The sequence below is a fragment of the Eumetopias jubatus genome, unplaced genomic scaffold (genome assembly GCF_037043125.1).
Source record: "Eumetopias jubatus isolate StellerSeaLion01/CBP00866 unplaced genomic scaffold, mEumJub1_p1.0 scaffold_8, whole genome shotgun sequence".
In the NCBI taxonomy this organism is placed as follows: domain Eukaryota; kingdom Metazoa; phylum Chordata; class Mammalia; order Carnivora; family Otariidae; genus Eumetopias; species Eumetopias jubatus.
Genome location: NW_028274814.1, coordinates 76,901,234 through 76,927,059, shown reverse-complemented (window position 1 = coordinate 76,927,059; position 25,826 = coordinate 76,901,234). Strand labels below are relative to the sequence as shown.

Below are 25,826 nucleotides of genomic sequence, written 5' to 3'. Positions count from 1 at the left end.
CAGAGATCGTCCGTCCCAGCTGGTTTGTCCAAATCAGTACCCGGGACCATGCGTCTGTTTACTGAGTTCCCTGAAGGCTGTGCGAACACGCTGGCTGCGTTTGTGGTCCGGAAAAACCCTGGCCCACCAAATCCCAAGGGCAGCCGCAGAACCCTGGCCGCAGAAGGGAATCCTGTCACCGGGAGAATCTGCCTAGCAGACCTCTGCCATCTTCCAAAAATAATAGGCAAAAGGAGGGGGATGCCCAGGCACAAATGGGATGGGGATCTCTGGGTACTTACTGTCATTAATATTAATGTGGCACCCCGTGAGTGCCAGCATTCATAGCTTATTGCTATTAATGGCCTCCTGTATCTGTGATGGCCTCCTCTATCTGTGATGCCCCCAGGCCTGGGAGCAGGCCCTGGTCTCCACAGTGGCCTCTGCCTTCCCCTGCCCCAGCTCCAAGGGCACTGATGGTCTTTGGCTGTGTTCTTGGTCCCCAGGAGTCTGCCCTCAAGGAGGGTGCTCTCTTCTGCACTGGGGGGTGCCTCCGTCTCTTCCACCTGCCCAAGATCTGCCTGTGTGTCTGAGTCCTGGGGGGAGAGAAGGAGGTGGGGGGGGAGAGGGAGGGAGTGCGAGCTTCTCTTCCCAAGGGAATTCACTCCCAAGTAGCTGCTCCATGGGTGACTTGCTCTGGTTATGCAACCTGCATTTTCTCCAGTGCTTGACAGTTTCCAGAATGCCTGCACACAGCATCTGATCCTCCCTGGCAGCCCTGGGAGGGTTGCTTGTTTGCTTATATCCTGCTGGAGCCTGCTTACAGGAAACAATGAAATAGTAACATGTATGTTTAAAAAACAGGGAAAACAGAAGATGAAAAAGGAAGTGAAGATGGGTTTGGGAGTGCCTCCTGGAGACAAAAGGCCTGTGAAGGACACAGGCGGAGATGACTATCTCTGCTGTTATTTTTGTAGCCGTGGATGTTTTCTGGGTGGAATACTAGCGCGCTGTGGGAACACACCGCCCTTGGGGGGCACACCCAGGCCTTCAGATGCTGAGATTCACTGTGTCCTCTGGCCCCTCGGTGACCTCACCTCACCACCTGGGGAGGTGGGTGGACCTGGGTGCCAGGGTCACGATTGTGAGCTTAGGTCCTGGGGCCCCAGGAGCCCACTTACGAGCTGTGTGGCCTCTGCAAGCTTCTTAAAAACCCCACACCTCAGTTTCTCCCTTTGTATAAGGAGGATGCTTGGAGCATCTACCAGACAGGGTTTTTGCGAGGACGAGGACCAAGTGAGATAGTGCGAGTAAGATGCTTAGCACGGTAACAGGCACACAGTGGGCATTTGGTACAGAGTTGTGGATTGTCACTAATCTCATTCGTTAATAATTATAAGTTACTAATTATTAATAGTACTAATCTGATGGCTTGAACTTCTCCCTGGCAAGTCTCTGGAGTGGGCTGAGTGGCCTCCCGGTGGTACAGGTGGGAGGAGCCAGGGAAGGCACATCTTGTGGCTCATGCGGTTGGCAGAGGGTGGGGGGCGAGCGGGATTGGGGGACGTGGGAGGCAGGACCTGGCTAAGGGGGGCCCAGAAGCCGAGGGAACAAGGAGCAGTGCGAGGGAAGGGATATGAGACCTTGGAGGGGAGAAGGAGCGGCTCGGAGAGGCAGCCCCGGGGCGGGGACTGTGCTTCCTGTTGGGGCAAGCGCTGGCCCTTGAGAAAGACTGTCTGGGGCTGGCTGCTAAGAGGGAGCAGCTGGTCTAAGTGGGGCAGCAGGGGCTGGGGGAGGGGAGAGACAAAGGCAGAAGCTGACGGAACCTCCACTCCTCTCCCCACATTACAGATGGGGCCCCCATCTTGACTGCTCAGGATGTTTTGCTTACGATAGGAAAGATGGTGGTTAGATACCATGGTGAACTTCCTATCTCAGGGATTGGAGCTCCTGGAGCAGGGGAGTGAGGGTAAGTGGGCTCTTAGCCTTTGAGGGCTTTCAGGACCTGAGAAACCCTGGGGCAGTCTGACCAGGGGGCTGGGAGTTGGGGGGAAACGTGCCGGCTCAGGAATTCCCTAGCGCTCAGGGCCGGCCTGGCTGTCCGGAGAGGGTGGTGGGTGACAGGAAGTGGATGCAGGCTCTCTGAGGCCAGCCACCCTGAGCAAGAGGCTCTCTGCCTGCCCCTTTGCACCTCTACCGAGGACAGGCAGGGAAGACGGAGTGGTGGTCTGGGAGGCCCCCGGAGGTGGGCAGGGCTTGGACGAGCCCCTGTTTCTCTTTGCCAGAGGATGGCGAGGCTCCGCCGAGAGTGCCAGTCCCAGGCACCGACAGCTGCACACGACTCGGGATGGCTTGGTTCCCTGGGCCTCAGCGTCCAGCGGGTCCCTGGCTGGGAGGAGAGGCCACGGGCGCCCGGGGGGGGGGCGGGGGAGAGGACCTGGGTTGGGGGGCAAGGAGCCAGGAAGGACGCTTTCCCACCCCCAGAGAGCGCGAGCTGCCGCTGCCATGGTTACATCTGCTTCCTGTTTGATTCATCTCAAACAGCAGAAGGAGGGGTGCCGGCCCCCAGCTCGGGCCACCGCTGCGTGGGGCTGTTTACAACAGCCGCATGTGGGATTCCCAGAAAGAGACTCCAAACCGGACATCCTGCGGCTGCAAAATACCCAGGTGTCAAGAGCTAAAAATAGCTGCCCTAGGGCCCCAGGCAAGGGGCAAGGGGCATGCTCACCGCAGGGGCGGAGAGCCGGCCTGTGGCCTCCCATCCAGGCTGTGTGAGCTGCAGGGCTTCAGTCCCCTCGCTGCTCCCCCTGTCGCCACCCCCCCCCCCCCGAACTTGGGCTGACAGGGGGCCTTTGTCTGGGTGGCCGTGGCCCAGGCCACTCACCTGTGAGGCAGGCCTCTGCCCCAAGGGCAGCTAGCCCCTCTGCCTGCGAGCAGCCCAGCTTGCTTTGGGACGCTAATGAGAGTCTCAGAGGGACTTGGGAGCTTCTAGAGAGGGGACATACGTAGCAGGCAGTGGAGAGCAGGGAGAATGAAGCCGATGCTCTTCCAAGACCACAACCTGTCACCAGCCCCTTGCTCCCACATGCAGTCTGAAATCATTGCTTGGGATCTTCGAAGTCAGCAGTTGCTGTCCATAAGTGATTCTTCAGGACAGTCTTCCTGGGGACCCGGAGATGAAATAGGCAGCTTTTGCTCTCTAACCTCCAGCAGGCCTGGCATCTGCCGCTGAGACTGGTCTCTGCAGGGCTGGGTGCTCTTTCCATCTTTCCCTGTGCTGAGCCAAGTCCTGCATTTGCTCCCTACCTGCCGGCCTGTGGGAGCAGACGCGCCTGGGAGGAGCAGGGGAGGGTATTGGTTGAGAACATGGATTCTGGAGCCCGGGTGCCTGGCTCAAGTCCCAGCTGAGCCACTCCCACGTTATGGGACTTGAGACAAGTTATTTAATCCCGCTGGGCCTCAGTCTACAGATCTATGTAATGGGGATAAAAACTAACTGCCTCTTCTGGTGAGGGTGAGATGACTTAGCACATGTAAGGCACTCAGAACAACTGGCCCACAGTGAAGTGTTTGTTTACAAAAGTTCCGATGGAAGAGAAAGGGAGGGAGTACCGTCATAAGAGGTGGGGCAGGGAATGCATCGGGGAGAAAATGCACTGGGGCAGAAGAGGAGAGGGTGCAGCTGGGACCAGACGCTGAAATGCGTATGCCAGAAGGGAGGCCGCAGCCCAGTTCAGGGACAAATGGTAGTAATGGAGACGATTGAGGGAGCACCTACCGTGTGCTAGGAGCTTCACTCACAGCGTTGCTAATCTCAGATGATCTCTTCCAAGTGCATGTTATTCTTGCCCCTTGGGGCAGCCAAGGCTTGACCAGGTTACACTGTGTCCCTGGCTCTCCCTGTGGGTCACCAGGGGAGCCAGAGTTTGGACCCACGTCCATCTGACCTCAAAGCCAACGTCCTCTATGCTGTGGACCCTCGCTTCCATTACTCTGTGTGGCAGGAGTTTCTAGCCAGCTTGCAGCCCCCTGGGTTCTGGAGAAATCTGAGCAATAAGCAGCTTTGTGCCAAGATAATGAGCAATAGAATTAATAATGAGCAAGAGAATTTCTGGAAGGTGAGGGAGAGATAAGAAACCGTTAGAAAAAGGGTTGATTCTAGGGAAGTTCTTGGGAGTTGGATGACTGAGAAAGTTTTTGTCTTACACTTTTCGAGACTCTGAACTTTTTAGTATCTGCAAGTCGTCTACTTTTTAATTTTTTTAAAAAATTGTGGGCTCTATGTGAAACTCGTTGAAAGTGAGAAGCGATTTCGTTCATATGCCCATGTCTTCAAGGCCTGGAGCAGTGACCTCACATGGGAGTACTGGATGCCTGCATTTGGGATTGCCTTCTTGGCTTTCCCCTGCCCTGGCCTGGCCAGGCGGCTCCCCCGCTGGGGGACCGTGACCTAGCCCCTTTCCCTCGCTCTTGCCTCCTCTTGAAGTGAGAGGGTTGGCCAGAATAGGCACTCGAGCCCCATCAGCTCCTAAGGTTCTCAGATTCTGTGACCGGAATGAGAGAAGAGAAGAGCCTCTCCTTGGTGCTCAGTGCTCAGTCTGTGTCAGGAGGGCCTGGCAACCGTGATTTCTTTCTTTCTCGTGTTTATTTATTCTTGGATCTTCCTGAAGCCGTTTCAGCCCCAGCTTTCATCTTCTCTGCCAGCCCCCATGCAGAGTCAAGCTTTGTCCTGCTTGTGTCAGGGAAACAGAACCAGAGCCGCAATGTGGGGTGTGGAGGGAGCCAGCCCTGAACCCGGGACCTGGCCTCCTGCCGTTGCCTTCTTTCCTCTTGCCCGCTGGGGCCCAGGCCTTCCTGCTACTCTTCTACAGCTGGTTGGGAGATCAGGGAGGTGGGGACAGCCTCAGAAAAGACATCAGAGGCGTGGGCAGGGGGCTTCTGCTCCTAGGGAAGCCCTCTTCCTGACAAAAGGCCTGAAACACCTGGGAGAGCAGGTGAGCAGGCCGGGCTCAGGTCTCCCGCCACCTTGCGCCTGCCTTGGGGCCAAGTCCCATCTGTGGGGGAGGTGAGGCCCAGGCCCACAAAGTAGGAGTGGGAGACCAGCTTGCACAGGGGCTTGGGGGGCCTTCGTGTCTGCTCTGGGGGCTTCTGAGGGCTGCAGTGGACCCACTGGGGCAGTATTTCTGGGGCTCTTTGGTTCTGTGTGAGGTCAGGTACGCTGGCTTGGGAAGGTAACTTGGTAGGCCCAGGTGCCTCGGTGCCAAGTAAACCACCTCTTCAGTCTGACTGTGGCGACTTCCGAAGGTAGAGATCAGGGAGGGAGCCAGGATTCCAAAATGGAGAGCTCTCCACCCTGGCGGGGAGCTGTGTGGAGAAGGGTCCAGGCCTAGGCACGGTTCAGGCCCTCAGGTCCATTCACTCCTGATTTTATTGGTCTGGTCCCAGAGTAGTGGTAACAGCACCCCAAGAGGGGCCAATGAGAAGAAGTGTCCCCCAGATCATGGCCAAGCCTGGTTTGCAGAATGTTCGCTTTCTGGTTTTAGTTCAGCCAGCAGCTGGGTCCCCTTAGACACCTCTCCTCTCTCTGGGACACGGGGGAGCTGTTGCACAGGTCTTACCTTTGTTGCTTTGGGCTCTTCTGAACTTAAAGGCTGTCAGCACAGAACCAGGGCACTGGGGAAGAAGCAGAACTTTTTCCAGGAATTGCTTCTGGAAGCAGCCCCTGTTGGCAACCCGCACACACACAGGCGTGCCTGCTCCCAGCTTTTCCGAACAGAGTTTCTATCATAGATCATCATCACAAAACATCCCTTTGGGCTCAGTAACAAACACTACGGAGTTCAGGGCCATTAGGTTGTCTCCTATCCAGAGAGTGCATGGTGTCCTGACTCCATGGTTACCAGGGGAGCAAGGTTTGGCTCTGCTCCCAAGCGTGATTGCTGCTGACCAGCCCGCGGGCAGGGGCTGAGGGGAGGTAGGGGAGAATTCCCACTAGGCAGGGGCTGGAGGCCCCGGACTGACACACAGGCCTGACTCAGCCTCTGGGAGTATACCTGGGAGCCCAGTTCAGAAACCTCTCTTGGGAGACCAGCAGAAGAAAGAGGAGGTCCTAAGAGAGCCTAGAGAGGGGGTTACCGCATCCTGGGGAGGGGATGCTGCCTGCCGCACCAGTGTTCCTTGGGGCTCACAGAGCTTGAGAAATCTTCATGCCACATCCTAGCCAGGGGGCTGGGGGGGGGGTGCGCGGGGAGCACCATGGCATTTGAGTCACTCCTTCCTGATGGAGCCTGGCATGCGTGCAGCAAGGTGGTAGGTGCAGACGGGCGCAGCTTCCAAATGACACCATGGAGACCACGATTAGTGGAGTGTTGAGGGGGCGGATGCAGAGTGGGTGCTCTGGGGCGGGGAGCGGGAGGGAGGTCGGGGTGAGCTTCATGAGGAAGCCCGTGGGCCTGGGCTGCGCTGACTTTGGGGAGGTAGGGCCGCCCTTCCCTACCCGACGTCAGCAGCTGGAGCATGGAGCACTGGTGTGTGAGGGCAGCCGGCCCGAGGCTCTCTGGGCCTAGAGCTGCCCCCTCCCGTGATGCCTGCCTGCAGGGAGTTCGCCTTTCTTTAGCTTCTGCCCCTTTAACACAGACCCAAAAGAACAGCGCCCAACAGTTGCTCTTCAGAAAATATCCCTTCTGCCCCAAGGTTGGCCTAGGGACGTCTTTGTGTGTCCCTCAGGGCCCCTTCCACGTGGCCTTCCAGTCTCCTGGACTCTTGTCCCCTGGGCCCTGAGCGGGGACAGCAGAAGGGAAAGGGGTCCATCTGGGACAGGTGACCTCAGATTCATCTCCGTCTTTCCCTACCCCAGTGGGCCTCTGGGCAACTTCGTGCCTCTGTTGCTGCCCAGCTCGGGCCCTACCATGGGTTTCATGGGTTCTGAACGGGGTGGGGGCGCTCTGGGCTCGGCTTATGAGCCTGAGAGAAGCGACCCTTTCCAAAAGCAAAGACTTTTATTTCAGGTTATTAAAACAAACAAACAAACAAACAAAAAAAAACAATGCTGCGAGGTTCTTGTCTGTGGGGGCACAGAGGTTGCAGGACCCGGGCTGGGGCGGCAGGAGGAAAGGGATTCCTACCGTGGGGGCCTTGGCTGTGTGCTCCAGACCTGCTACTTCACAGCTCCCACCATTTCTGACTTGGTCTTCAGGCCGTGACCCAGCCGCTCCCCAACTGTGGAAGCTTCCCCATTGCCACCTGCTCCTATCTGCTCCCACCCAGGAAGCCTCTGAGCAGCCCCCAGCTACCCTTCTCTGGGTCCGCTTCTCCCCATCTCCCTCCTGGCAGCCTCACCGGCCATGCTCTCCCACCTCTGGCTGCCTCCCCTCCAGTTCTCTTTCCCTTTGGGTTCTGGGAGCCCGGGCCCTAGGAGGATGGTGTCGGAGCACATCCAGGAGGGCTGAAGGCACCGTTGGGTGAACTGGGGCCTCCTTGGGCCTGCTGTGGACTGGGCTCTGCAGGGCAGGGTGTCTGATTGACTGGCTGAGTTGGGTAAGGAAGAGAGGGCTGGCGAGCGTTCGCATTCAGCATGGGAATTTGAGAGAAGGAATGGGGTGGAATCCTTGCTTTTTGGTTAGCTTCTGATGCAGGTGCCGGGTTTAGGGGTGCTCAAGCTAGAGTGGGGCCTCCCCGCCTGGCCTGGCCCTGTCACCCTTTCCCCGCCCCTTCCCTGCAGCCCCTTCATGCCCCCTCTTTTCTCTCTACAGATGGGACCCAGGTGAGCCCGGGTGCCCGCTGCCCCAGTCCCCCCGGCACAGGTAAGAGACCCTAGGGCTCCCGAGGTGGGGAGGGCAAGCTGAGGGTGGGGAGGACATCAGAGGGGCGACAGAAGCCGGGGAGCTGGCTGATGGACCGGGGGGTTGGGAGGTTGGGGTCCTGGGGGTGGGGGCGGAGTTGAGGTGAGGGTGGGGTGAGGAGAGGGGTGGGGGAGGCAACTCTGGATCTAGGCTGGCCCCACGGCTGCGAAGCACAACAGGAAAAGAAAAGGCAGGACGCTCCTCTTCTTGTTGGCTGCGGTGAAGCAGGAAGGCAAGTAGGACGCTAACGTCTATACTCAGCCCCTGTCTCACATCAGGCTCTGGGCGGGGCGCCTGCTTCTTGTTTGTTGGCTTCAGTCCTCACACTGGCCCCACAAAGTGGGCACAGCACCCCTCGCAGGTGGAGAGATGCCTCTTGCCACTTGGGTGGGGGGGGAGGGACCCCTCTCCTGGGTCCTCTCCCCGCCCCTTGCCTCCTCTGCCGTTTGGCCGTGCTCTGGTTTAGGATGTGCCTACGGGGCTGGGGCTGCAGGGGCTGAGGGCCACCCCTCCTCAGCCTCAGCCCGCGTCCACGGAGGGCCTACCGGTGTCTGATGCCTGTAGGTTACGCAGGGCGGGGAGGAGTGAAGTCCGGGTGTCCTCTCGCCTCCCTCCTGGTTGTCCAGAAGCTTACAGGCAGGTTGGGGAGACAGGACTCACCAAGAGTAGAATGCAGTAGGTGACCAGTGCCAAAGGAGGGCACAGCGGACCGAGTTCATCCCTTCATTCAAGAAACACTAAATTCACACCTGTTGTCACGTAGTCCTCCTAGACATGTAATTTCCAAAAAAAATACAGAAATTGGAAAAAGAAGTATTGATGAACCCCATCTCTGTGCCAGGGCACCTTCCTAGGCATTTTAGGGGGGCAGAGACAGAGGTGTATTCATTGATTCAACCAGCATTTATTGGGTTCTTGTCATGTGCTAGGTACTATTCTAGGTGCTGGGATAGTGAGAAGTAAAAAAAAAAAACAAAACAAATTCCTGCCCTTGGAGCTGGACTCTGATGGTCCCTGCCCGCACTGGGCTTGGGGGGCGCCGAACCACCAACGTGACTGGAATCCAGAGGAGGGAGGAACACGGGCGGTGGGAAGAAGGAAGATTCCAGCGGGACTTGAAAGAAGGGGCGGGATCTGGAAAAGTAGAATCTGAGGGGTGAGGATGGTACCGCCAGGGGGCAGCCCTGTGCTTGGAGGGGGTGGACGGGGCCTCTCGCCTGTGTGAGGCTGAGGCAGCTAGCCCTTTGTCCTGTGGCCTGCCTGGGGTTCTCTGAGGTCCCTCTTACCTCATCAGGGGAGTCACCCCGGGAAACCAGGACACCAGATGTGGAAGACTGAGACCCTTCCTGGCAGGAGACTCAAGCTGAATGAGAATCTGGGTTCCCCGAGTGGATGCTTGAACAGGGGTGGGGGCATGGAGGCCATACTTGCCTGCTGCAGGGCACATCTGGATGCACAGCCATCCCCTCCGGTCTCTTAATATCTGGATAGTCATGGTGGGCACCTCCCTGCCTGGCTCCTCTTGTCTCTCTCTCACGGGCAGAGAACGTTAGAGCAGATGCCCCTTAGCAGCAACCTACTGCAAGCCCACCTTCCTCTGTCCAGTGAGAAACCCCCATGAGGGGTGCTGACTTCCTGAAAGTCCAGGGGAAAATGGAGCCAGAGCACTGGCCTCGGCAGAACCAGAACCCATGCTCACCATGCCTCTCGCTGGGTGGCTTTGGAGAGGTTCCGTCCCCTGAGCCTCAGTTTCCACATTTGGGATAATAGAATAGCAATAACCACCTCTGAGGGCCTATGGGGGTTTCAGGGTGAAAGGGTTTTGCAGGCATGCCCGCACGTGTGCCGTAGATCAAAGGTAATGGTTAGTGATGGTTGAGTTGGGCCTGGAGACTGCGTTCTCTGACTCCCCAGCTGGTGCTGTCACAGTGCCTTCCAGCGCCCCTCAGCCTCTGGCTGCCCTGATGGGGGATGCCGAGCGTTGTTGGCTGAGCCGAAGGAGACCTCTCCAGAAAGCTTTCCCCAATTGTGTGCTCTGTCCTAGGGCCCCTGTTCTCCGCTGCCCCCCCCCCCCAAACCGGCTTCCCCTTCTCCAGGATGATGGCCCTGCAGACACTCTGCCCCTGAGCATCTCCAGCTGCTCAGTCCAGCCTGGCCCAGCTGGCTGTGTGGGCCTAGGACCTGGTCTGGTGGCTGGTTATAAATAGCTCCTGCCCCCACGGCCCTGGGCAGGTACTCCTGGTGTGGCTGCAGAGGACACTTGAAAAGAGGCGGCTGAGCCTGCCGTCCTCACAGTGCCAGGCCCAGAGCTGGCCTGAGGGCGCCGGGAGCAGGCCCCACGGGCATAGGGGCCAGTGAGCCGAGGAAGGTGCCCTGTGGATAGGGCTGTGCAGGCTTAGGGTGGTGGGCCAGGGCTGGCTGTGGGCTCAAGGCTCTGCTTCTTTATCCTCTGGCCTAGGAGAGAGCGTGGGAGGGGGGGCAACTGGGAGAGCCCCTCTGGGGCTGGAGGCTGAACAAAGGGGACTGTCGGATAGCTATCTTTGAGTGCAGTTCATTAGGGGGCATCCTGGCCAAATCTTCTCATCACCTAAATCCTCCCAGCTCCCAGCCCCTGCCCCGGAGGGGCAACACCGTTTAGTGGGAAAGCACAGTGCTCAAGTCAGGAGGCTCCGTTCCGGCACTGCCTCTGTAGACTAACCCTGCGTGGTTCCATGACACCCCCCCTCCCCCGCCCGGGTGAAATGGAGCCGAAGCTGGAAATACCTACCTCGTGGGACCATGGTTACAGAAGTGAGGAAGGGCCCCTTGCAGAGTGTTTCGCTGTGGCCAAGGGAGCCTGCAGGAGGCCAGGGAGGCCCTGACTGCGCCCCCTCTCTGTGTGCCCCCAGGCCACCCCAGGCCCCGTGCAGACACGCCAGGCCCTCAGCCCCAGCCCATGGACCTGCGGGTGGGCCAGCGGCCCCCCGTGGAGCCCCCGCCAGAGCCCGCGCTGTTGGCCCTGCAGCACCCGCAGCGCCTGCACCATCACCTGTTCTTCGCGGGCCTGCCGCAGCGCTCAGCAGAGTCCATGAGGGTAAAGTCCCAGCTCCCCCGACCCGCGGTGGCCTCGAGCTCAGCCCCCCCGCCTTCAGCCTCCCCAGACCCTCGGCTCAATCTTCAACTCCTTGCCCCCCTTCCTGGGCGGCCGGCCCTGCCCACAGCTCCCGATGGACACGCCGGTGCCCCAGTCGCAGGCTGGCCAGCAGGAGCAGGAGCTGCGGCAGCTTCTCCATAAGGACAAGAGCAAGCGGAGTAAGGATGGAGCCTCCTGCCTGGGGTCCATGGCCCGCCCGCGGGGGGGCACGTCGGGCTGGGGCGGGAGCGACGCCAGCCCGGGCCTCCCTCTGCTTGCCCAGCGCTGCGTGCGAATGTGGGTGGGGTCTGGAGGCTTCGCGGAAGGGGCAGGGCCCCAGGCTTGGCTCTTGCCTCCAACTGCGGGTACAGACAGGGCGGTGGGCAGGCTGCGGGCCGGGGAGGCCACACTGCCCACCCCCCCAACCCACTCCTGACCCCCTGCTAGGTGCCGTAGCCAGCAGCGCGGTCAAGCAAAAACTGGCGGAGGTGATCCTAAAGAAACAGCAGGCTGCCCTAGAGAGAACGGTCCATCCTGGTAGCCCCAGCATTCCCTACAGGTAACGCTCCCCTGTGTCCTTGTCATGCCCCCGCCTCCTGAAGTGTCAACCCACAGGCCTTCATCCTCACTCCGCCTGCCTCCCGGGTGCTCATCAGCAGACCTGTACCCCCACCTCTAATTATAATGCTGCCCCAACCTCTCTCCTCCCCGCCCAACACCTGCCCCCTTTTCTCCTTTAATTATCACTCCCTACCCCACCTGAAGCCCTTCCTAGCTGCACCCCTCCCCCACCCCAGCACAGACATACCAGGCTGGCTTTCTTCTTCCTACAAGAGTCCCTTTTCTCTTTAGGACTTCCCCTAAGCACAAAAATATCCTGCTTCCTAGAGCAGTTTCCTCCCACAGGGGACAGAGTCCCCAGTGTGACTGGCCCTCACCCAAGTCCCGGGACCCTGGCTCCTATGCCAAGATCCCAGCCTGCCTTGCAGGCTGCCGGGAGGGAGAGTGGCCCGGTGCTGCCACCTGGAGATGGCCCCTGTTCTTGGTGGCCATACGACGCCTGGCCCTGTCAGCGACTGCCTCCCCCGGCAGGTCCTGGGGCCCCGTGCTCAGGAAGAGCCCTCACAGAGCCCTTGGCCGCCGGGTCCCTGGGCATCCCTGCCCCTCTGAAGCTGCCTTGGACTTCCCTCCACAGAACTCTCGAGCCCTTGGAGACGGAAGGAGCTGCTCGCTCTATGCTCAGCAGCTTTCTGCCTCCTGTTCCCAGCCTGCCCAGTGACCCCCCAGAACACTTCCCTCTCCGAAAGACAGGTGAGTGGGACGGGCAGGTGGGGGACCCTCCAGGGGAGGGTCAGGAGCGTGGAGGAGCAGGAGGGCCTGGCAGGGCAGCAGCAGGTCAGCCCACGGTGCTTTTGTCCCAGACGCTGCCCTCTCTTGCCTTCACCCAGAGGTGACGGAGGGAGGAGGGTAGTGTGGGGCCATGTAACACCGGTGCTCCCACAGTCTCTGAGCCCAACCTGAAGCTGCGCTACAAGCCCAAGAAGTCCCTGGAGCGGAGGAAGAATCCACTGCTCAGAAAGGAGAGCGCCCCACCCAGTCTCCGGCGACGGCCTGCGGAAACCCTTGGAGGTGAGGGTCCACAGGGTGGGTAGGGGTGGCTGGTGTTGTCACTCTGGGTCAGGTCCTGCCCAGACAGGGTGGCTGTGCATGGTTATACGGGATGTGTCCTACACGCTCGCCAGGGGGTGGGGTTGAGGCTGAAAGCCAGCCCCTGCTTGGTTGGCTAAGCTGACATCTGCCCAGAGAAAGGGACACCTTAAAAACGTGTGCAAAGGCACCAGAGGCGAGTGGTGGCCTGCCTTCTTCCTGCCCTTCTGGGAAGAAAGCGGGAAGCAGAGGCCACCCCCTGGGGAAGGGGGACTGGCCCCGTTGTCCTGGTCACAATGGGCCGCTGACGGTGCCCCCCCGCCCCCGCCACCCCAGACTCCTCCCCGAGTAGCAGCAGCACGCCGGCGTCGGGCTGCAGTTCCCCTAATGACAGCGAGCACGGCCCCAACCCCGTCCTGGGCTCCGAGGTAAGGCCGTGCTGGGCCAGGCTCTTCGGGGGCGGTTCTGAGGCTCAGCCTTCTTCTCAGCAAGCAGCCCTGACCGAGCTGGGGCCGCAGGGTCTGGGCAGCCCGGAACTGAGCCTCCTGGGGGTTCTGGGGAAGGCAGGCCCAGGGGTAGAGGTCTGGGACCGGTGACCCCTGCCCTGCTCCCCACGGCAGGCGCTCTTGGGCCCGCGGCTGCGGCTGCAGGAGACCTCTCTGGCCCCGTTCGCCTTGCCGACAGTGTCCTTGCTGCCCGCAATCACGCTGGGGCTACCCGCCCCTGCCAGGGTGAGTGGCTGAGGCGCCCTCTCCCCGCCGCCAGCCCCCAGCTTCTGTCGCTCCCTTCTCCTACCACCTCACCCCAACACCTTCACTGCTCTCTCTCGGCGAGGGGTCGTCCCCCCCCACCCCGCCCCCGTGACTTCTCCCTACCTCTCCCCAGGCTGATGCTGACCGCAGGGCCCATCCGACTCTGGGCCCTCGGGGGCCGGTCCTGGGGAGCCCCCATGCTCCCCTCTTCCTGCCCCATGGCCTGGAGTCTGAGGCTGGAGGCCCCTTGCCCTCTCGACTACAGCCCATCCTCCTCTTGGATCCCTCAGTGTCTCACGCCCCTCTGCTGACTGGTGAGTTCCAAGGCTTCTCCAGGGGAGGGGCTGGTCCCTGCATCCTGCTAAGGGCCAAGCTCGGGAAGGGTCCCTTCCTTCCTGCCCCCCTCTGCAGTGCCCCCATCCTGCGTGTCTCCCCGCTGAGCCCATGCCCCCTTGCCACCCCGTGCCTTTGCTTCCTTCCGTTCCTCCCTTGGGTTCCCTCCTTATGCCCCACCCCCACCCCATTCTTTCCAGTGCCCCGGCTTGGGCCCCTGCCCTTCCACTTTGCCCAGTCCTTACTGACCACCGAGCGGCTCTCTGGGTCAGGCCTCCACCGGCCACTAAGCCGGACCCGCTCAGAGCCCCTGCCCCCAAGCGCCACCGCCCCCCCACCGCTGGGCCCCCTGCAGCCCCGCCTGGAACGGCTCAAACCTCACGTCCAGCTGATCAAGGTGAGGGGAACTGGGTAGGGGAGGTAATGAGGGGTTGCTTCACTGGGCCCCTGGGGGCTGAAAGAAGGGAGGCTCAGGAAGGGCTGGGACCTGGAGAGCCAGAGACAGGATATGGCTCCTGAGGGCCCAGAGCCACGTGGCCGCTCAAGTCCCATCAAGATGAGTGGCCACGCAGCCCAGCCCACCATGGCCCATCACACAGCCTGCACCCCGGCATGTCTTCTCAGTGGGCATCTCCCTTCCCCAGAGGCCAGCCAAGCCAAGTGAGAAGCCCCGACTGCGGCAGATACCCTCCGCTGAGGACCTAGAGACGGATGGTGGGGGAGTGGGGCCAGTGGGGGATGATGGCCTGGAACACAGGGAGTCAAGCCACGGGCAGCATGAAGCCAGAGGCCCTGTTCCTCTCCAGCAGCACCAGCAGGTATGGCACGCCCACATCCCTGGGAAGGTATAGTCAGGAGACTCTGGGGCCTGGCATAGATGGAAGGGAGGGCTCTAGCTCATCAGTGCAGGAGACAAGTCTGGGACCCAGGCTGCCCTACCAGATCGGCACCAAGGTGCAGACACGCGTCCCCCGCCATGCACACGTTTGCATACGTGCATGCATGCACGCGTGTGCACGCACACATACACGCACACTCCGGCAGCCTGCCCGTCTTGGGAGGAAGCCATGTCCCTTGTCCGGCGCTGAGGCTGGCCTCTCACAGAGCTGGGCATGTCCCTGCCCTGGCCCGTCTGCCCTGTGACCGGTTGTCCCGCGTCCAGAACGGGGGCTGGGACCGGAAACGGGGCACAGCCAGGCGTGAGCGTTTCAGCCAAGGCGCTCTCACAGCCTGAGTCCAGCAAGCCGTGGGGGATTAGTTTGCTGGGGCTGCTGGAACAAGTACCACAGACCCAGCCCCTCAGAGGACAGAAATACGTCGTCTCACGGTTCTGGAGGCCTGGAGGCTGACATCAGGGTTCGTTCTTTCCAAGGGCTGTGAAGGAAGGGCTGCTCCCGGCCTCTCTCCTCCGCTGTAGATGGCTATCTTCTCCCTGGGTCCTCATGTCGTCTTTCCCCCGCCTGCCTGTGTCTCACCTTTCCCTTCTTATAAGGACAAAAGTCATATTAGATTAAGGCTCTAATGACCTCACTTCAACTCGATTACTGCTGTAATTACCTATCTCCAAATAAGGGCACATGCTGAGGTCCTAGGGCGGGGCTTAGGACTTAGGCTTTCACGAATGGGAAGTGGCAGGGCCACAACTCAGCCCACAGCACGTGGCAACAGTCCACGTACCTGCAGTGGCTCACGCACGTCCCTGTGTCCTTGGGCAGTTGGCCCGAGGCCCCTTACCTGGGTTCTGGCTTTGCAGTCCCAAGGGTCTGAGGAGCTCTGGTGGCACAGGGTGGTCATTCTGGGCTACAGACCTTTGGGGGTGGTGTAGGGGGCCGAAGGTTCAGAGATCAAAGGCCAGAGCCCCACCAGGAGGCTGGACTAGAGACATCCTGGACTCTCTCCCAAAAGGGGCCTGCCTGGAGGTTTCCAAGGCCTTGGGCAGCAGGAGGCGGAGCAGAATCCTGAGACCTGGAGACTGAGGCCCCCTGTGTCCCTCAGGTGTTTCTCTGGGAGCAGCAGCGACTGGCTGGGCGGCTCCCCCGGGGAGGAACGGGGGACTCTGTGCTGCTTCCCCTGGCCCAGGGCAGTCACCGGCCCCTGTCCAGGGCTCAGTCGTCCCCAGCTGCACCTGCCTCACTGCCAACTCCAGAGTCCGCCAGTCAGGCCCGTGTCCTGCCCAGCTCAGAGACCCCTGCCAGGACCCTGCCATTCACCACAGGTGAGGCCTACATTAGACTGGGGCAGGAGAAGGGGCTGGGGGCCTACAGGGGCTTAGGCACAAGTCCATGTCGTGTCATGCTGTTACTCGGGACATTTTTCGAGGCCACAGAGCACTTTCTTGGCCTTGTCAGATCCACACGGGGCATCCCACGAAGCAGGTGGAGCGGGTGGTAGTTCTCCTTTTGCAGATGAGGAGGCCTGGGCTCGGGAAACTAAGGTGACAAGCTTGTCAAAGAGCAAGCTGATGGTCAAGCCAGATTAAGAATCCGGGTCTCCTGACAACTCGTTCAGACCTTTCAAAAATGATATTTACTATGGTTTCTCTGTTGGTAAAAAAAAGAGCTCAAAAGCATTTTAGAAATTTTGAGAAATACAGAAAAACGTAAGAACACAATAAAAATCACCAACCGGTGTCCCAACACCCCGAGGCACCTCTCCTAAATGCTGCTCTAGCTTGTCACCATCTTTGCGGCAGCTGTATTCAGATACCATACACATGCTGGTTGGGTGTTGAGCCCCGCTTATTCTGTTAACGTCTTATGAATACACCCTGATACAATTAATGTTTAAAAATGAGATTTTTATAGTATTTCATCACAGTATTTTTTTTTTTTGAAGATTTCTTATTGGTTGGGCAGTAGGTGGTTACTCGTTTTTCCTCATGTGAATTTCCTTGTCCATGAATCTTTACCCATCCCTGGCGTTGTTTACCAAGGGCTACTTTTTAAGGAGTGTGGCATCCCTGGGTCAAGTGGGGTGAACATTTTGAGGCTCCCGATGTCCTGAGGCGTGCTGAAAGTGACCCACCCACCGATAGCGTGCAGGGCCCTCTAGGCGGCCCGCTTGTCAGGCCGAAACAGTCACTTCCCCAAAACTGCATCTGTCTTGTCACATGGCCCAGTGTCACTGTGGGCTTCTCAGCTCTTAGCTTGGGGGTTTCTGAGGAATTCTTTCTTCTCTCACGCCCCCGTGGCAGCCTGTCTGGGTCGTGACATCCAGTGTGAGACCCCCGACATTAGGCCTCCTTTTGTCAGGCTCTGGGCTCTTGAGGTCTTGGTAACCATAGGGAGCCTTGTGGGGAGGGTCAGAGGGCAGGAAGGCAGTGGCTCTATGGCCATGGTATTGGCTGGGGCCGTGCTGGTGTGTGCGGGGGGCACCTGAGGCTGCCCGTGGAAGAGGCTGGGGTGTGTGTGTATGTGCGTGAAGGGCTGAGGGGCCGGATGGGGGATGCGGGGCTGTGTGAGTAGTGGTGGGGGGCTGTCAGGTCTGGCTCCATGTGGGTGTGGGCATCTGCAGCCATGGGGGGGCGGTGGGCGGGGGCTCCCTCGGGCCTGGGCCCTGAGCCCTGAGCCCCGCTCTCGGCAGGGCTGGTCTATGACTCGGTCATGCTGAAGCACCAGTGCTCCTGCGGAGACAACAGCAGGCACCCGGAGCATGCAGGCCGGATCCAGAGCATCTGGTCCCGGCTGCAGGAGCGGGGTCTCCGGAGCCAGTGTGAGGTGAGGCGGCAGCGTGGGCGCATGCGAAACCCAAGGAGGCAGGGGTTGCGGGCAGGAGGGGCCCAGCGGGCGGTGGTCGCGGCAGGGAGGAGGTGAGCAGCGGCAGGGTGGGGGTGAGCCGGGGCTGAGGAGCTCTGCGGGCCCTCCCTCAGTGTCTCCGGGGCCGGAAGGCCTCCCTGGAGGAGCTGCAGTCAGTGCACTCGGAGCGGCATGTGCTCCTCTATGGCACCAACCCGCTCAGCCGCCTCAAACTGGACAACGGGAAGCTGGCAGGTAGGGGCCCAGGGGCGCCTGGGATCCCCGTACCTCCCCTGACTCACCCAGCCGCTGCGTTCCCAGCTCTGCCCAGCTTGTCCCTCCAGCATCCTGGGCGTCCCCACGCCGAGGCCCACTTCCCCCTTGCCCTGGGCAGCCGGCCCCAGCCCTCTTCAGGCCAGAGCTGAGAGGCTTCAGCTCACACACCCTGGGCCTCTCCCCACAGGGCTCCTGGCACAGCGGATGTTTGTGATGCTGCCCTGTGGTGGGGTAGGGGTAAGTGTGCCCGGCGTGGGGGGGGGCTTGAGCAGCCATTGCCATGGGCTCTCGGAGCGCCTCCCTTCTGTTCTCCCAGGCCCAGCCCCTACCTGCTTGTTCTTGTGGTTCTGCCAGACCTGTTGGGCCAGGGGCTCTCCCATAATGCTCCTCTGCCGGCTAGAAGCTCCTTGTGGACAGGTGTGTCCTCCACCCGTCAGTGTCTCCTGAGTGGGGAGCCCTTTGCCTTGCACTTAGAAGGTGTTTGGTAAATGTGGAGTGAGGCTCAAAGAGCAGGGGATCGTCTCCCTTCGTAAGACCCTGGTGGTGGTCGGGATTCGCCCTTCCACACCGGCCTCCAGGTGGAGTCGGTCTGCTCAGCCTGGGGCTGTGGGGGCGCCTGCAGGGTCCTTGGTGACCCAGGCAGTTCTCTCCCACGGCCCAGCTTCCCCTCCTCCCAGTTCACCCTGCTTCCTCTGGTGGTGTCCCAGACAGGAGTGTGGAGGCAGGGGATGGAGGCCTAGTTCCGGAGGGAAGTGGGAGCTGTAGCTGGGGGGCTGTTGGGGAGCCGGTCAGCGCCCTGTTCACAACTTCCCATTTCTTGCCACTTTCTGATTTTTCCAACTGTTGTTGCTTCTGTTTTCTCCTCCCTCCTCTCCCTCTCTGTCTGTCTCTCTCTCTCTCTTTCTCCAGCCTCTTGCGACTCTCTCTGCCTTCCTCGCCTCTCTTGGTCCGCCTCGCCCTCCCCATCTCCCCATCATGCCCCCCGGCCCCTCCCTAGCCTTGAGGCCCAGGGACTGGGTTTGGGGGGCCTCCCAGCCTGGGCTAGGGGCCCTGAGTGGAAGACAGTGGTGCAGACGGCCCCTCGAGCTCCGACCGTCCCGCAGGGCCTGAGCAGAGTCAGCTGGGGCTTAAAACCCCCTCCCGGTCCAAACCCCAAGTCCCGCCCAGGTAACGCCATGCCCCCTCCTCTGAGCGGGGAGGCAGGCGCGATGCTGCCGGCAGAGTGCTGGCCAGATACGGGCTGGTGATATGGACTGAAGCTGGGAAGGAGAAGTCATGCTGGGATTGGGGGACACAGGAGGCCTTGCCTTTGGGTGGTGGGGCACTGGGGAGGCAGCACTGTCTGCCCAGCTCCCTGCCCCTGGGGTCCTGGCCGTGGGGTGGGCACCGCCCAAGTGGGCCCTGGCTCCTAGGGGGGCCTTGGATGATGCGGGCCCTGACTCTGGCCCCCACAGGTGGATACTGATACCATCTGGAACGAGCTGCACTCGTCCAATGCAGCCCGCTGGGCTGCTGGCAGCGTCACCGACCTTGCCTTCAAAGTAGCTTCCCGTGAGCTAAAGGTAGGAGCTTTGAGTGCGAGGTGGGTAAGCCGCAGAGGAGGTGGCAGGACGGGGCAGCAGGGAAGGCCAGACCCAGAGCCCCAGACCTCTCACTCCTCTTGGATATCTGCCGCAGGGTGGGAAGGGAAGGGAAATCGAGAGCTCTGGGGACAAAGCTGAGATTCGAACCTTACGCTCATGCTATTTGGTGGGGAGTCAAGCCGCTGGTCTCTAAGAGACCCATGGTCGTAATTATTCAGGATCATTTCACACACAGACCTGCTGTGTGACCACCGGCACGTTGCAGAGCATCTCTGGACCTTTCCCATTGGCAAATTGGTTCTTTGCAATACCGAGGTTTTATAGACTGGGTTGGTGCCTGTGCTTGTTTGCTCTGGGCTGGGCACCTTCCAGGGGCTCGTGCTGAGGTCCGCACCCCCAGCTGTTGAAGAGCTCACAGCCCAAGGTGGTCACACGTTCAGTGTCCTAGCTCCTCCTCGGGGGATAGGGGCATGCAGTGAAGAGCTCAGCACTGGGCTTTGCATTCTGGCTTCACCCTTTGACAAAGGGGGCAACTTCCCACAAGCTGTTTAACTTGCCCAAGCTTCAGATTTCTCCTCAGCTGTGAACTAGAGAGAATCCTGTTTATCTCATGGAGATGTTGTGAGGATTAGATGACATTTACCTCAGAGAGATGTCAGGATGAAGTCCCGCGTTTATAGAGTGCTGGGGCACAGTGCCGGGCATGTAGCTTCTGCCCGACAAACAGTTAACTGTGGTTATAAAGTGGTAAGAGTCCAGACACACCAGGGTGGGGGGGTTGTGTTCACGGCCAGCCTAAAGGCAGAGGATGCCTGGCCTGGCCTGGTGGCCAAGCCCCAGGGCACCTCAGATCCAGCCTGGCCACCGTCAGATCTGCTGACAGCTATTGTCTGATGGCCCCTCCTCAAGGGATGAGCCTGGGGTTGGGGGCAGCTTCAGGGAGTTGTGGGTCTGAGTGCTGGGCCCTTGGTTGACAATCATTCTTTCTGTTTCCAGAATGGTTTTGCTGTGGTTCGGCCCCCAGGACACCATGCAGACCATTCCACAGCCATGTAAGGCTGGGGGGAAGCCTGGGAGGGGGTGAGATGGGGGGGCATTCCCCCTCCGTCCCCTGAGCCTTCTGGGGCCAGGCCGGGCCAGGGGTGGGCAGAGGATGGAGGCTGGATAGGTGGAGACCCGGGGGGAATGGGCGGGCAGAGCCTCTCTCTCCTCCTCCCAGGGGCTTCTGCTTCTTCAACTCTGTGGCCATCGCCTGCCGGCAGCTTCAACAACAGGGCAAGGCCAACAAGATCCTCATCATGGACTGGGTAGGTCCCGGTTCCTAGCCCCTTCAGATCTGAGAGCCCCGTGGAAAGAGCCCTGAGCCTGGCATCAGAGGATCTGGCTTCCTGTCCGAGTTCCACATGAGCCTCCTGGGCCCTCTGTATAAAATGTGGGCGAAGATAAGAGCCACATCGGGGGGCTGCCAGGAGGCCTGGGGGTGATGGCGTGTGGGAAGGTCCTCAGTCATCTCGAACTCCCTCGGCGGGAGGAGCCACTTGAGTGCTCTTTGGCCTCCAGGGGCTTCTTTCTGCAGGTGTCACAATTGCTACATTGCCCCTACAGTCACAGTGTGATAGCAGGTCACCTCAATGTGCCCCTAATCACATCCAGACCCTGTGGTTTGACCTGTGATGGGTTTTGAGCCTGACTGTTACCTGGTTTCAGATGAGGAATGTGAGCCCCGAGAGGTTAAGTAACTTGCACATAGCCACACATCTAGTAAGTCCTGAGACTGGGATTTGAACCCAGGCCAGTTAGCTCTGGAGTCCATGCATCTAACGAAGCTGTATACTCTGCATGAGCGTCTGTGAATGGGACATGCCTCTGCAGCAGTTGAGGACAGTGGAGGAACTTTCCACCCTTGTGCCCACGTGTGGCCCTCTGACTTACCGAGTGTCAGGCCACAGCTCTTCCTAGCCGTCGTGGCCCCGGGCCTCATGGACCTGCCCCTCTGTAACTGAGGTTGGTTTCCCATCACCTATCACTCCTTGACCTTGGGCAAGACACAGCAGTGAAGGTTCCTGACACGTGTAAGCCCAGACCCCTCCCTCTTCTGCCGTACGTGTCTTGCTCTCGCGGGCCGGCTGGCCCTTGGCACGCCTCCTCCCCTTCAGGGTCTCGTGGTTTATCCACCCTGGTCCAGGGCTGTGCGCACGTCTGTGCGCACATGGAGAGGGCCAGCGGACTACTTGGGACCACTGAGCAGTGTCGCTCTAGGAACCCCAGTCTCTCTACTCCCAGTCTAGGATCCTGACCCTCAGAAGAGGGACGCTCACAGCCCTTTTGAGCAGCGCCAGCCCCCATCTGTGTGCTTTCAGGCCTTCCCTAATCATTGTCCATCTCCCTGCCCAGGACGTTCACCATGGCAACGGCACTCAGCAGACCTTCTACCAGGACCCCAGTGTCCTCTACATCTCCCTGCATCGCCATGATGACGGCAACTTCTTCCCCGGCAGCGGGGCCGTGGATGAGGTAACGACATGCTCCCTCCCAGCCCCGTGGACTCTGCCTCTGTCACAGCTAGCTGTGGGATCCGGGCCAGGTTGGTTAGCCTCTCTGATGCTCCACTTCTCTATTGGGAAGTGAAGAGGTCGGACGAGCTGGTCTCGCAGCACTAGCATCCTGGGATTCCTCTCCTGGGACTCTGCTCTCCTCTTGTCTCTTGCTTCCTGTTTTCCAGGTGGGAGCTGGTAGCGGTGAGGGCTTCAATGTCAACGTGGCCTGGGCCGGAGGTCTGGACCCCCCAATGGGGGATCCTGAGTATCTGGCTGCCTTCAGGTAAGTGCTCTGGGGGCCCAGGGGAGGTCTGCCCAGCAAGGCCACTCTTTCCTGCCCCTTTTCCCAACAGCACCAGGCCGGAGGTGATGGATTGGCTTGGCAGCCCGTCCTCATCCAATTACTGGACATTATAAGCCAGTCCTGGGGTGGGCCTTCCAGACTGAGACAAACAAAAGGAAAGGCACTATTACACTGGTCTCTAGGAGCCTCCAGTCCCCATGAGAAGACAGGAAACACAGAATGAAAAAGTCAAGGGTGCTTTATAAAGTCACACGTTACCCAAAGCCAATGTTGAATTGAGTGCCGGAAGAGAGGCAGGGTGTAGTGAGCATAGCTGCCACGTTCAGTCAAAGAAGGCTGCCTGGAGGAGGTGGGCTTTGCATAGGAGATAAGAAATTTAAAATTGTGGAGAAAGACAGAAAGCAGATGATGTTCATATTGGGGAAGTTGCTTAAGAAAGGGCATTCTAGAAGAGGGGCTTTGGGCTCTGTTTAGGAGCCCTTATATGTTTCATTCCGGCGTGCCTATACTCTGGGAAAAGAGAACCCTGGAAGTAGGTCTCAAATACTTTTCTGGAAATATTCACCCTGAGAGCTAATTCTGTAAGAGCCCTGGACTGGGCTTCCTAGTGTCTGTGTGCCCTGACCCCGGGGCTTTGAAACACATCAAAATGGACCCCAGAGTTGGGTGAGGGATGGAGGGAGGCAGCTGTGGGGGGCCGGGAGGGGCAGAGGATGAGAGAATGGATCTGGGTGGCACGGGACCTCAAGAGAGTCAGCTCTCAGGTAGCAAGTGGTGAGGTGTGGTCAACTCAGTCCAAAGCGGGTGACAGCTGAGGACCAATAGTTTCAGCCCCCGAGGCTTAGTGACCTGCCCCCACTGTGGTCCTGCCCAACTGCACCCCACAGACACACATGGACACACACACACGTGCGCACACATACACACACACAGACGCGCACCCATGCGTGCATGCACCCTCTTCTTTCTTTCCCTTTGGTGCCCCTTCCTTGACTCCTTCCTGCCTCGGTTCTGGGTGGCTGAGTCCTTAGGCTGTGCTAGGGATATGGGTGGCCAGCCAGGTCAAGGAGGTCAGAGGGATCCATTTATCCTGCTGGGAGGTTGGGTGTCTTGGAGTTCTAAGAGCAGGGTACCCACAGTAAAGCTGGCGGGCAGGGGCGTCTGCCCCTGGCAGCCCTGCACAGAGTGCTGAGCCCCTGCCTCTGGCACCCACACAGGATGGTTGTGATGCCCATCGCCCGAGAGTTCTCTCCGGACCTGGTCCTGGTGTCAGCTGGGTTTGATGCCGCCGAGGGTCACCCAGCCCCACTGGGTGGCTACCATGTTTCTGCTAAATGTAAGGAGGGTCCAGCCCAGGAGGCGATGTAGGGAATGAGGGCTAGGCTGGGAGGAGAGGCACTGCCCAAGTCCAGAGGAAGGTAGCAATGGCCGGCCCAGGGCCATGAGTGAGGACTGGGGGGTGACAGCTGGCCCTGGCGTTCCCTAGGCCCTCCTCGCCTAGCCCTGCCCAGAGCCCTTTCTCATGACAGGGGCATCACCATGGGAGGCCTAAGCCACAATCCGGGGGTGAAGTCTGGTAGCCCAGAAGCTCAGCCATGGGATGCCCCTCCCAATGCATACCCCAGTTGTGCATCCCCGGCTGGGCTGGCAGCTCCTCCCGGAGGAGGATGGGGAGGAGCATGTTCTCAGAACAGAGGGAGCCCACTCAGCCTGCTGGGCCCCAGGGCTTGGGGGACAGAAAGAGAAGATGGTGTGGCTTAGTGGAAAAGACGGGCTGGAGTCCAAGCCCCGGGTTCCAGTCCCAGCCCTGCCATTTACTAGCTGTGGGCCTCATGCAAGTCCTTCAAGCTCCACAAGCCTTGACTGGGGCATACGAATAGGTTTGGCCTGGGAGTCCGTGTGAAAGGCCTGGAAGAAAGAGAGATGTATGCATCTGATCATTATTTATAAAGGAGGATGGCAGCAGGGAAATCACAGAGAGGGTCCACCTCCCCTCCAGCCCTGCCTCTCCTCTCCCTCCCTACCCAACCATCTAGGTTTTGGGTACATGACACAGCAGCTGATGAGCTTGGCGGGAGGTGCAGTGGTGCTGGCCTTGGAAGGTGGTCATGACCTCACAGCCATCTGTGATGCTTCTGAGGCCTGTGTGGCTGCTCTTCTGGGCAACAAGGTGAGCAGCCCGCCCCCGGTCTGTGCATCCCTAGGGCAGGAAGCCCAGCTCCCCGAGGATGGCCCCAGCAAGCAGGAAGATGGGGTGTCCCCAGAGGGCTCGCAGATAGGGCCGGGGTAGCAGGCCTAGAATGAGGGGGGATAGAGTGGGTACCCCTTCCCCAGGTCAGGTCTAGGACCAGTGTTTCCAGCCCTAGGCCGGAAGCACATGCATATTTGGGGAATACATGCATATTTGTTCCTGGAAAGCCAGGGCCCTAGGGGTGGGAGAGAGCTGGGCCTGTGGGTCCCCAAGAGCTGACGTGCTGTTTTCTCTTACAGGTGGATCCTCTCTCAGAAGAGGGCTGGAAACAGAAACCCAACCTCAATGCCATCCGCTCTTTGGAAGCCGTGATCCGGGTGCACAGTGAGTACGGAGAGAGGGCACCTGCTGGCCCCAGACTTGGGAGAACCTCAGGGCATCTCCTGCCCTCAGTAACCTGGGCCCCATGGCTTCCAGGGCCCGCCAGGCGAGGGGCTCCGCTGCTGTGCCAGAGTAGGCCTCCTATGAATTACCCCAACGGTAATGGTGGGACTGCCTCCCTCCCTGCAAATGGGTACTCTCAGAGCCCTCCAGATGGATCCAGTGGGGACCACCAGTCAGTGGGGACCACCTGCCTCCTCAAGGCAGAACGGGCCTCCCATCCCCAGCTGCAGCCCTAGGCCAGGGCCAGGCCAATAGCAATAGGCCTTTTGCCAAAAGCCCTGGTTCTACCTTGACCCTCAGTCCTGTCCACAGGGATCTTGGGAGCTCTGCCTGCTTTGGGGGCTGGTCTTAGAATAACCCCACATCTGGGGGTGCCTGGGTGGCTCAGAAGGTTAAGCATCCAACTGTTGATTTTGGCTCAGGTTTTGATCCTCAGGGTCATGAGTTCAAATCCTGCATTGGACTCTACGCCCAGCGTGGAGTCTACTTAAAAAAAAAAAATAAATAACCCTACATTTGGAAAGCACTTTAAATTTTCCCCTGCAACTTAGCATCTGTGGAGCACTTTATGTAAAGACCCGTGTTCAAGGGGTTCAATGCTAGGGATACAAAAACGGAATAAAAGTAGATTTCCCCACATCCAGTAGAGGAAGTGCGCGTAACAGTAGCGATGCTGCTGGTCCTTTGTATGGCGTCTTCATGCTGGGCCAGGCTCTGGGCTGGGCGTGTGCCATGGACATTATTTCTGACAACAGTGGGCAGGATGGTCGTGTCCATGGCTTGGCGGGGGCGGTGGAAGCCCGGGGCCGTGAGTGACCCGCTGACGGCCACACAGAGCAGCGTGGTGGGGGTCAGCTCTCTGGGTCGCGTCCTTCGCGCCTCCCATGCTGTCCTGGCCTTACGTGCTGGACCCCATTTGGGGAAGAGTGAACCCCACACTGTGGGAATGGCTCAGGGGTGGGGGAATAGCTTGGGCACCTGCTAGGGCCCCCCAGTAGCCACAGCGAATCAGCTCTGCTCACCCTGGCAGGGCTGCGGGGGGCCGAGGGGGCAGGTGAGGGGACGTGTTATGTTGAGGGTAGAGGCGGGTGAG

General features: G+C 59.7%; 1 protein-coding gene across 3 annotated transcripts in view; it reads left to right on the top strand.

The window, feature by feature from the left end:
- HDAC7 (histone deacetylase 7) overlaps window positions 1-25,826 on the top strand; it is a 35,855-nt gene that overhangs the window by 8,331 nt on the left and 1,698 nt on the right. The window contains exons 1-24 of one of the 3 annotated variants that reach the window (XM_028123092.2): window positions 1,706-1,948; window positions 7,731-7,781; window positions 10,709-10,893; window positions 11,021-11,111; window positions 11,380-11,491; window positions 12,128-12,243; window positions 12,436-12,561; window positions 12,916-13,007; window positions 13,200-13,310; window positions 13,465-13,645; window positions 13,865-14,061; window positions 14,309-14,482; window positions 15,660-15,879; window positions 17,247-17,380; window positions 17,533-17,653; window positions 17,862-17,911; window positions 19,129-19,236; window positions 20,254-20,309; window positions 20,477-20,564; window positions 21,652-21,771; window positions 21,980-22,077; window positions 23,316-23,434; window positions 24,135-24,268; window positions 24,589-24,673. In XM_028123092.2, coding sequence (XP_027978893.1) covers window positions 1,897-1,948; window positions 7,731-7,781; window positions 10,709-10,893; window positions 11,021-11,111; window positions 11,380-11,491; window positions 12,128-12,243; window positions 12,436-12,561; window positions 12,916-13,007; window positions 13,200-13,310; window positions 13,465-13,645; window positions 13,865-14,061; window positions 14,309-14,482; window positions 15,660-15,879; window positions 17,247-17,380; window positions 17,533-17,653; window positions 17,862-17,911; window positions 19,129-19,236; window positions 20,254-20,309; window positions 20,477-20,564; window positions 21,652-21,771; window positions 21,980-22,077; window positions 23,316-23,434; window positions 24,135-24,268; window positions 24,589-24,673 — 2,821 coding nt within the window. In that variant the 5' untranslated portion in view covers window positions 1,706-1,896. Of the gene's footprint in view, window positions 1-1,705; window positions 1,949-7,730; window positions 7,782-10,708; window positions 10,894-11,020; window positions 11,112-11,379; window positions 11,492-12,127; window positions 12,244-12,435; window positions 12,562-12,915; window positions 13,008-13,199; window positions 13,311-13,464; window positions 13,646-13,864; window positions 14,062-14,308; window positions 14,483-15,659; window positions 15,880-17,246; window positions 17,381-17,532; window positions 17,654-17,861; window positions 17,912-19,128; window positions 19,237-20,253; window positions 20,310-20,476; window positions 20,565-21,651; window positions 21,772-21,979; window positions 22,078-23,315; window positions 23,435-24,134; window positions 24,269-24,588; window positions 24,674-25,826 lie in introns of those variants that run through there. The other 2 variants (XM_088026024.1, XM_088026025.1) reach the window with 2 other exon arrangements.